The 11,149-nt window shown below is 38.9% G+C and overlaps 1 protein-coding gene across 1 annotated transcript; it reads right to left on the bottom strand.

The window, feature by feature from the left end:
• Positions 1–1,444: 1,444 nt before the first annotated feature.
• On the bottom strand, positions 1,445–9,452 carry gtf2b (general transcription factor IIB). The gene is made up of 7 exons (XM_085390173.1): positions 9,367–9,452; positions 6,077–6,189; positions 4,700–4,833; positions 3,719–3,865; positions 3,013–3,142; positions 2,435–2,716; positions 1,445–1,976 (listed from the first exon to the last, which is right to left on the bottom strand). The coding sequence occupies exons 1-7, from the start codon at positions 9,381–9,383 to the stop codon at positions 1,843–1,845; spliced, it is 957 nt and encodes a 318-aa protein (XP_085246299.1). The 5' UTR covers positions 9,384–9,452; the 3' UTR covers positions 1,445–1,842.
• Positions 9,453–11,149: the final 1,697 nt, after the last annotated feature.

Genomic DNA, 11,149 nt, shown 5'->3' with positions numbered 1-11,149 from the left:
AATGTTTTCCACATGAACTCTGAGAAAACGGCAACATCACAGTCATGCTATTTAGAGTCACTGTTTTCAATTTTTTGATCTGTACAGATAATATTCAGTCGTATATTTTATTGTTTTGTTTTGGTTTGGTTTTTTCGTTAGTCTCGAAGCCCTCGCCGTACCTTATCTCACTGTAAAGTTCTGCAGCAATCGCATCTGAAAGTGGCGCTCATTGAATTTGAAGTGCTTAAAGCATCGTCACTGAATAGTCAACAACAACAAAACATCTTGACGACTACTACTGCTTCTTGACTTGAAAACAAGTAAGAGTATTCACTACATATTCTTTTGGGTCTAGCGGTCCAGTTTACCTCCTTTTCCTCCCAGCGTGTCCACCTGAAGCTTCCATGTCTTACACACCGCCCAAACTGGTAAATGAATTACTGTTTATTTTGAGCCGAGTTCATTAAAATGCCCTTTGGCTGGGGAAAAAAATGATGAAAAACACTAAAATTATCTTGTCTGGTGCCCTCTAGTGGCCTCGCTGCTTTTAGTGACCAGCTGTGGAGTTGATACAGTATCCAGTCGAGCATCACGATCAAACCATAACATTATATGACCGCTGGTTTTGCGCTTTGATTCCTTCATGTCCTTACAGAACAACCATGTGTTGGACTTGACTTCTTCTTTCTTTTACCTCAGTAAAGACACTAAAGCGTCTCGCCCAGTTACAGCTACCGAAACCAAACTCATCCTGTCCTCCTCGGGAGTAGCAGAGGAGCGGCTCTCTGTAGTTTAAACAATCTGACACACTGAAAGTTTACATAAAGGCAGATTTAATGAGGTGGTTTTGTGCAGAAGTCGGTGTCCTCAGCTGTTGCTTTGGAAATGAGGCTACAAAGCTCATAGTAACTTCAGGTCTCCATCCAGAAGCCATTTGAAAGCTTCCTGTTGTTCAGGTTACATGTTGTAGCTGACATAGGGGGCACGGCACTCTGTTAGTGTGGCTGTTCTGTATAAACTGACTCAAATGTTGCAGACCTGTTTATGAATCACTACAGGGGGAGGGCAGGGTATATTTTATATAAATATATATACATACTGTATGTATACAATTAAGCTGAAAGCACTAATTTTATCAATAGTTTTTAATTATCAATGTTTCTTAATGAAAATAGATTGTACAAAGTGTTTGTTTTTTATTCTTTTGCTTGTGCATGTTGTTGCCAGAACAGATGAACTTTATGGATGGTACACCAAGTACTCACAGCAGTTGCTCTTCATCCTCCGGTGTAAAAAAACAAAGAAAATCCAAGGCATTGTTGCAGTCATTGTTTGTTGCCCATCACGAATGCACAAATTAAACATTTGTAACAGTGACTTTGTTTCTGGTTTTCCATCACCTCTGGAAGTTTGAGGTCATCTCCACATACACAGAAAGTTTAGTTTGATCCAAACACTGACCTGGTTTAAAGAGAAATTTTATTTTTAGTTAAATTACCCAGAACAATTCAAACACTAACAAAATAGAAACTGGTAATTTTCTACAAAAAAAAGTTTTTGTGTACAGTAGGAAATCAGCCTAAAATTGCAAGTATCAGTTACACTTCCCACTTGGACATATATACATTGTACAGTATATACACTCAAATGAAATACTGCAAGTACAGTCTGCAAGCTGTTTATTTAAGTACTGGAATGTGTGTCCGTTGCACCTGTCAGACTTTGGTGTCGTCTAAGGCAGGACGAGAGAAATCTTCCAAAACCAACACTCATCATTTAAAAAAGAAAAAACAGCAATAATAATGGTGATGATCTTGTAGGTACAGCAGAAATTGTTGTGCTGTACGAGAGGAGTGTTCTTCACAGTTGGGGCAGTTTATCAACAGGTGTATCAAATTTGAAGTCTGGGGGGAAAAGCTCTGCAGCCCGTGGGTAGATGAGTCGATACGACTGTCTGATCGTCACATCTGCAACACCAGCGATGTCTCCAATTTCTGTGGAAGAGCATGACAGACAATTCAGCCATTACTAGAAGTATATGCGGAATGACGCCAGTGCATTTTTCTTAACAGCTTTCTTGACAGTAAATAGAGCTTTAACACTCCTGACGTTTTTAAAGCGGTTAAAAGTTCTAACTTTGAACAGAAACGAGCATTGCATATATGATGAAAAAAAGAGGGGCTTTTGTGACAGACTGCTAGGAAAGAAACAACTTAAAACTATTTCTTTCTCCAAAATGGTACAAGGTCTGGACTGAAGAGAAGTAAAAAAGCAGCCAATGCCCAAAAAACCTTTGAAAGGCCTTCAGAAAGTCTGGAGACCTATTGCTCAAGACCTCACAAGAAAGTCTTTCTCCTTGGAAGCAAAATATAAGGAAACGAGGCGTGGATCAAGACTTAAAAATGGCGTGAAAAGTCTAACTGTTGTCTAACTCCAGTCCATAACCTCTTACCTTTCTGGGTCTTCTTCTCTGCTGAAGCTTGGGAAGCCATGTAGATGGCAGCTGCAGCTACAGAGATGGGGCTCCTGCCAGGCACCAAGTCGAGCTCCACGGCCTTCCTGGCGATGAAGGTGGCTGCCATTTGCACCTGTTTGGGTAAGCCGAGGTTGGAGCAGAAGCGGGACATGAAGTCCCCGGTGGTGATGAGGTCTACGCTGGTCTCCAGTGCCTTCAGGATCAGCTTGAAGCACCTACCGATCTCTTTCTTTGAGATCCGAGACACAGCGCAGATCTCTGCAGAGGAAAGGAGATTTTTAGGGGTGGTTGGATGGACTGCAATTACTTTTTTTTTTTAAGGTTTTATCCTTAAGCACATCCTACACTTCTGCCTCCTGACTACTCCTGTAAATAACATTTACTAATGGCACCACATGAATAACAAACAGTCCTATGTTGGCTTATTCCATGAAAATGTGAGTGAATAAGTTCTTTATGTGAATACATTTTGTCCTGAACACAACAGAGTTATATATAATCATTTAAACAACGATAGTAAATTACTCAATCACACAAGACAAATTTATTCTGACCTTTAAAGGTTCGCGGCACACCCTCCTGTCTGCAGGCGATGTAGAGACAGGCTGACGCGATGGCATCATTGGCTCGGCCCTTCAGGCTCTTCTGTTCATAAACCTGCTTAAATAAGTTGTTTGTTCTGTCCTGAGGGGAAAAAACATTATTTACACTTTAATTTCAGTGTCATGGATTTTATGCTTCTGTTGGAATTTAACTGCATGTTAACAGTGTGATGTTTGTCTTTACATGACCTTAAAACAGGGAAGTCATTTCGTTTCAGTTTAACAAAGTTGCTGAGCCCTATGTTTGTGGCTCTTTTATGACACCATTTTGCTTAATTTTGAATGAAAATGATATGATCGTGTCTGAATTAATGTTTAGGAACACGACCATAGCCCACGACCCTTTTGTTCCTCAAAATGAGAACATCCTCACAAGGAAAACTGCGTGACAGCTTCAGCTGAGACTTCAGTGTGAAAAACAACAAGAACTTTGATAAAAAGAACAAAGGAAACAAAAACAAAAGCAGTTTTTTGCACACAGCAGGATTTTTGTTTCTTGCTCCTCTCCATTAGCAGTCTGTTAACTTTTAACATCTCATAGGCTGTCACCTGTTCACAACAATGACAAAAAGCAGATGGGCAACTTTCTCTGCTCTCAGTGAGACTGTTAGGCCACAGCAGAAAATATTTTTACAGGTCCTTATTTTTTGTTACTTACTACGATGTTCCTCGGCAGGTTGATGCGATCCGCCATGGTGCTGATCTCTTTGAAGGCGTTGAGCATGGCCCGGTCAGAGCTGCTCATGGTTCTCCTGTTCTGGTACTTCGAGTTCCCAAATTCATCAAAGCTGGCAGCTCCTGTTCCCTGTGGAGGTAAACGGTGCACGTTTACCAGTGAAATTATTTCATGTGAAACCACAGTAACATCAAATAAATTACAGCTAAAAATTAAATTCACTCAATATTTTTGTACCCAAATTGAGCCAGTACACTTGACTTCTTCATTCAGCCACTAAAAGTAATTTTTCTGTTCAGCAATGTCAGTAAATAAGTAATTTGCAATCTAACAATAATGTGCTTTGCTATTTTTTTCTGCATTTGTTAAGTACTGTACATTCTGTTACACTGCTCTAATTCAATTTATGATGTCAAAATTAGGGGACATCCCCTAATATGGTCGTTCAGGCTCACAGGACAGCTAATCAGAAGAAATTTTGTGTAAAGGGGAAGAGCTAATGACATCCCGTGACATCATTTGTATGCGACACAAACGCCACAATACAGGTGGACGTCGAGGTGATGGTGTACCTGCTGCTCGGTCTGTGGCTTTTCCTCAGACTCGGGGACCACGGTACAGTTTCTGTGTAGCCGGGTTTAGCAGGGTTTCAAAAATATTGGTTTTGATTTTCCTGATGGAGATTCTTTCATGTCTCATCGAGTAATGCCGCTGACTAGCTATTCGTTGCCATACAGTCTGCTGACATCACATTTTTGGATCGCCTTGGATTGTCCCAGTCAAATAGGAACTAAAAAAGTACCTCCTACCAGGTACAATTATTTAGTCTCAGGAAAACCTTAAAAACCGTGTCTAGCTGTGCCAAGGCAACCCGAGCACATACTAATAGAAGAGCTACTCTGGCAGCCATCTTTAATAGGGTGAAAACAAAAGGTTGGCTTTTTATTTCAAACAGTGTCTCACCTTGCTGATCATGGTGGTTAAGTCTCCTCCATTGAGTAATGGGTTCTGGGCGTCTCCCACTCTGGATGGGTCCTTGAGGGCTTTCTCATTAGAAAACGTTCTCCACTCTGAGCCCACGTCGATTACACGATCACCTGAACATATGATTTGGATAACTGAATAAAGATTCATTTAATACAACATTTACTATTCAAACTACCAATAGATCAAGATCAAGTTCTTGAGCTGCAACATTTCACTGTATTACAGCTTGGACTGAACGAGGCGTTTCTGATGAAGCTCCAGCTTTTAAATTGTTGCTGATTATATAATTTTCTTTAAATGCTTAAGATTTAAAGTTTACTTTCAACTCGATTACCTAACACTCGCAACTTAATCTTCAGCTGCTTGTTTATCTGTTTTGAAGTCACATCCACTGCTCTGAAAAGGGTTACTCTCTGACAGATATAACTGACACTACAGAAGGTTTTCAGGGATTCACCAACACTCAAAAAGCTTTGATGGCTGCTGGTGTTCCTTGTGCCTGGTAATATTTCATCCCTCTGAAATAAGTCACCAGAAGATGGTGCAATAATATAAGCAAATTCACTCAAAGACATGCTCAGAATTTAAGTTTCAAACACGGCTGCTACTATGTCAGTCCTCCTCTATTGTCTTTCTTTGGCTCTTCCTCTACATGTTCTCCTCCTACGCTCCATTACTACTACTGCGGTTTTGAATATGGCTCAATTATTTTACACCAAAAAGGAAAAGATAGGGGTGTGACATCAGCAATGAGGCAAACTGTCTGAACAAGGCCATTGCATTCTTCAAGTTATTATGACTGTCTCTTCCAGGAACTGTGTACTGGGGTTGAAGATTAGATTTGATATTTTAATCCTGTTTTTCTTGCCATCCATCAGTACTCCTAATATCTCGAGGCAAAGTGACATTCATCTCCTTAGAGGCTAACCAAAGCTATGGAAACGGGAACAGAGGGCACTTAAGCTTGCATTAAAGGGCGGCTTGCGTCTCTATTCTCTCGGCTAACCTGCTCTGTCCTGAAGGGGCTCATTAGAGGAGAGCTTGTTGCTCCCTAAAGCTTTGTCTAATAGCAAGCATCAAGCTTTTTGCCTCTTTAACTCTATCCACAAGACAAAACCTGTCATGTCACCTGACATCTATGGATAATTTTAAACAATATATTTAATTTACCTATACACTTTTGGAAAATGTGGCCTTGCATAGCTTGGAATTGAACTATGATGACAAAGCAAATGAGTTCAGGAAGATGTGTGCTGAAAAAAAAATAGTTCCGTTTAGTTGAGATAACAAGTACAGGAAACCAAATGCAGGATGTGTTCAGTGGAAGCTTGATCTAAAACCATGTATACTTGCCTACTACAAGGCCACATTCAGGGCAGATCATGTCCCCTGCTCTGTAGTCCTCCACCAGACAGGCATCAGGGTGGTTGGGACACTGAACTCTGGGAAGGGCCATAACACCTGGGCTGCAGAAACAAACAGGTAAGAGGTCAAAAGCAAGAAAAGTTTAAAAACAAAGGCAAAGATGGGGAGGGGCAGAGAGAGAATTTGTGTTCAATTCATGACAGTAAACATAATTTTTACCCACAAAGTCAAATCTAAATGAAAAATAAAGATTCAAACGGCCAATTCACAAAAGACTACTCAGAGTAAAACATGGGAAAATAACACCAACTGTTCTGAGAGGGCAAATTTACATACATACAGACTATGTTACAGTCTAAATATACTTCACCTTTTCAGTTTCCTTTCCCTTTTTGTGTTTCAGAAGAAGTGCCTAACTGAATGTTCACCAACAACACATCTCCCAAAGCAAGTAACAGCATCAAAAACACAAAGATAGTAGCTAGCAACAGTACTTTAAACACAAGGCTGTTCTGGTGACAGGTTCATCTCACTGTTCTGATAATCTTTAAGACACACTAGTGTTCAAAGGTTTGAATTCAGTCATAAACCTAGTGTTTTTTGTTTTTTTAACTGTGTAACAAAACACAGGGCATGGAACAAGACATGGGAACAATACACACACAAAGTAATATACTGGTATAAACATTAATATGAGATTGTGTGTGCCGCATGGATGTTTACAGCTCTACTTGGTCTAAAAGCTGGGATTTACAAACATGATAAGAAATAGGGGGCCGGAGATGGCAGTGTAGAGGTCTGGCACGATCAAACTGACTTGTACACAAAATAACTTCAACCAGGACTCTGTGTGCTCCCCCAAAAAAGCTTGAACTGGTGATAAAGGACTATAAAAGAAAAAAACGAATGGCTCACAACAAGCATTAATCTGCTGGATGTTAGCAGAAATGCGGTGTAATGAAGAACAGGAAAAAATATCTAGCAAAATTCAAACTACGCTTGACCAAAAGTTGAGCAATTTAGGTGATGCAGCAGAAATGCTGGTCAACAAGAACCACACAATGCGACAGAGTTAAAATAAACTGAAGATAAAAAGCCACCCACACTAAAATCCTCAACTTCCTACATCAAGAAATTAGTGACTGCTGTGGATGCTCAGGTTAAATCTGTCTCACTCTTTGATCACTGAAGAAATAGTGTCCTGTTGAGTTCCACTGTGTCACTCTTCATCCCTTTATCACGTATGGATTACTACAACTGTCCACATACCTAAGCAAAGCCTCCCAGAAACATCTGCAGGTTGTTTAAAACGCCTGTTCTGACTGAGTCTTCCAGCTATTCACATTTCACACTATTGTTAATTCGGTTGCACCGACTCCCCATTAACATCCACGTTAAGATCCTGAGTTTGACTTTTAGGGTTATGCATGAACAGGCACAATTGTACATCAGTGAACTTTTACATCCCTAGCAGGTTCCCTGAAATCATGTGATCAGGGCCTGTCGGCTGTGCATCATACAAGGCTGAGAACTAAATGAGAAACAATTCAGACTCTGGAACTCTCTCTCCCACTGAGCCTGAGATTGTTGAACTCTTTTTAAAAAAAAACAAAACAAAACAGCAGCTTAAAAGATTTTTAGGGCATTTCACACAATTATTTTACCCTGGTCTGACTCAGCTGATAAGTTTGCAAACTTGTAGCTCATCCCCGTGGTTTGGTTTGTTTTCACACAGAAAAATTCAAGTGAATGTCAAGCGAATAAAAAATGCGTCACAACAAATCATATGAGAATGTTCAGTCCGCTCACTGGCCAGATGTGTCTGGGGTGGATTCAACAAAAGTAAATACAGGAATAAGGTGCTGTGTGAGAAACCCGAGAATTTATGTTCATTTCAAGGTTAGTTGAAAGGAGATATCCTTGAGTTATATATATATATATATAGTTATACATTCTTACTTAGTTTGGGTAATCTGTGAGAGTAGTGGGTGTTGTTCCTCGCCGCAATGACGAAAAGTAACAGAACAGTCAAGGAGTGGGAGGTTTCTGATTAAGGGTGGATGAAACAAATAAGGTATCCTTTTTATCCGTTTAATCAAGAGAAATCCACATCTCTTTGACAGATGCTTGTCAATACATGACCGCTGGTGGGTCAGTAACCACACAAGGTGTTGTACATTTCTGTCATTGGCAAATTAAACTGTAAGCCACTTTTTTAGATCATGGATGGTAGTCTCGTCATTGTTGGTGGATTTCTGATTTATATCACATTAGGGGTGGGTTTTGATTATCGATTTTCTGTGTTTTATCCTAAGTTACTTTGATACAAAGGCATCTGCTGTGATGCTTACACCTTTGATAAAGTCTCACAAGTGTCAGCTTTCTTTTTATAGGTATAAAAATATGGCTATGTACTGATAAATGATAAGAATTATAATATTTCTGACTGTGAGGCAAAATTTCACTGATTCAAATCGAATCCATTCGGGACCTTGTGAATCGGAATCGAATCGATTCTAGAAATCTGTGATGACACCCAACCCTATAATACATACGTCCAATATTGAATTTGAAAAAAAAAAACATCCATCGGTTCTTTACATTTTGCTAGGAAAACAGGAAATACTAAACAATAGCAATCATTAAAAGAGTGGATGTGAAACTGTCAGTCAAATTAGCTCAATCAACTGCATTTTACTCCTTCATACGCACACCCTTACTGTGCCACTGATAGGAAAATCAATAACGTAAGAAACTTTAAATGCAAAAATTATTTGCTAAACTACAGTAATTGATTATACGTGCTTAAAGGAGGGTACGTCAAACCACTGTTGTGTAAAGGTAGACGGACTCCACGGGAAACTGCGTGTGTTTACAAATGATTCACAACTGCTCACTGAGTGGTAACGTCAACAACACATTAGCTTCAGTTTCAGCTACACACCATTGTAATACACGAAAAAATTTGAAATGGTGGACAAACAAGTCTACAATGCAAAGACGATAACGTGGCAAAAAGCAGGAGCATCAGCACCACATCGCTGTGCAACAAAAACACCGACTTCTGGTGACATCTAATGATTAGCTGCTAGCCAGCTAACTAGCTGTGCTAACAATTAGCACAATGAAACGAACAGCAATCGGTAAGCACAGCGACGTATATTGTTTTAGCTTTAGTAACCACGACGCACACCAGTATTTGTTCTTATGAATTAACATTCTTAGAACCATATGCAAAGAAAGTATAGGTATTACATTTACTCGGCTCTACCACTTACTGGCTTGTAGACGCCATGTCACTCCTCGTCTCAAATTCAAAGAAACAAACGAGTGCGGCACCTCTATTTATAACTTCTTCTGATCACGTGTCCATATGAGTACTGGAAGAGAAAAAGACCAAATTAAATACAGGTAGCCTTCGGTTTCTTTTACGTTGGGCTGTAAAAATTCGTTACATAAATACGCAATATTTGTTTTGTTTTTAGGAGATTTTCATTTATTGTCAAGAATGACGTACCATTGTAACACCATTAAGGTGTTGTCATTACAACACCTTAATGGTTTAGCGAGCTAAGCGAGCCTAACGTTAGAGTTTTCTGTGACATGAACGTGTCTATTTATTTGGCTAATGACCAAACCGTACTAAAACCACTAAATGAAGTGCAAAGTGGCTTTCACAGGAATGTGGATGCATTATAAACACCTATAAAAACGTAAATAAATGTTGTTATGTTGATTCCAATCTGTTTCTGACTCCAGCTGTAAAAACAGAGAACACCACGAATTTCGTCAATAAAATTAATTTCAGTTTGAACTACTGACAAACTACAGTGACTTTCAAGCATCCTTCATTACACCGTGGGACGGTATCAATCAATCAATCAATCAATCAATCAATCAATCAATCAATCAATCAATCTTTATTGACAGACTTTATGGCCATAGTTAAACAAAACAAAAACACAACACAACACAACATATAATCCTTAATGAAAAAAATATTTTTAAAGATATAAAACCATGATATACATAAAATACACAATTACTTAAAAGATAAGATAAGACTTTTTTGATGAAATTTTTGTGTTACCTCAGCTCAGGTTCATATATCAGAAGGAAATACAAAAATACAAATAAGTACAATCAATGAAAAAAAGTAAGATAATACACTATACACAATGGTAGCATACACAGTATGTGATTATGGATATGGTTGGAAATATGCAAGACATAAACTATATAGCTTGACATAACTATTGTACCACTATTATTCCTAAAGAAATATTCCTAAAAGAAATCAATAAACACACAAACTCTTCACACTCAGACTGAATGAGTAACAGGAACCACTCACTGTCAGCTTTGTCACTGCTAAAATTATACTGTAATAGTATTTGCCTGAACAAAGAGTTTCCACATTGTCCATATATGTCATCATCATTCATTCATTCATTTGATCAGTAATAAAGTGACCAAGGTATTTCACCTTTTATGAACCTCAAGAGTATTGTCGGACAGTTTAAACACAAAGAAATTCAGCTGTTTATCTTGCTTGGTTCTACATGTCAAGATAGCACTTTTAACAGCATAGTACATTATATCATATAGCACACCATATTCAGTACGTGTATTAAGAAGCTACTCTAATCCAGCACTACTTGGACTAAAAACAACCAGTTCATCTGCATACGTATGATGATTCATCAATGTTTTACCTAATATACATACAGTGTTACAGGTTCTCAGCTGTATGGACAATCATTATCAACATATAAATTAAATAAAATTGGAGACAAAATCCCACCCTTTCTGACACCATTGCTAACACAAAAGGAGGCAGAAATCCTGCTTCCCCATTTAACCAGCATCTTCTTATGAGCGTACCAGTAAGACAGAATCCAATGTATCCAGGAACTCCCTGTCGCTTCAATTTATCAAAAAGTTTTTCAGGGTTCACTTGATCAAAAGCTTTAGAGGCATCAATGAAACCCATAAGGGCAGATGAAGTTTAGGCCCTATTCAAACTGAATGTTCCCTTGAGTGCATATATGCACATGTCCG

Source organism: Rhamphochromis longiceps, linkage group LG18 (genome assembly GCF_057381845.1).
Source record: "Rhamphochromis longiceps isolate RC_006_pf linkage group LG18, R_longiceps_female_GT1.1, whole genome shotgun sequence".
NCBI classification, from domain to species: Eukaryota; Metazoa; Chordata; class Actinopteri; order Cichliformes; family Cichlidae; genus Rhamphochromis; species Rhamphochromis longiceps.
This window is presented reverse-complemented; position numbering and strand designations above follow the sequence as displayed.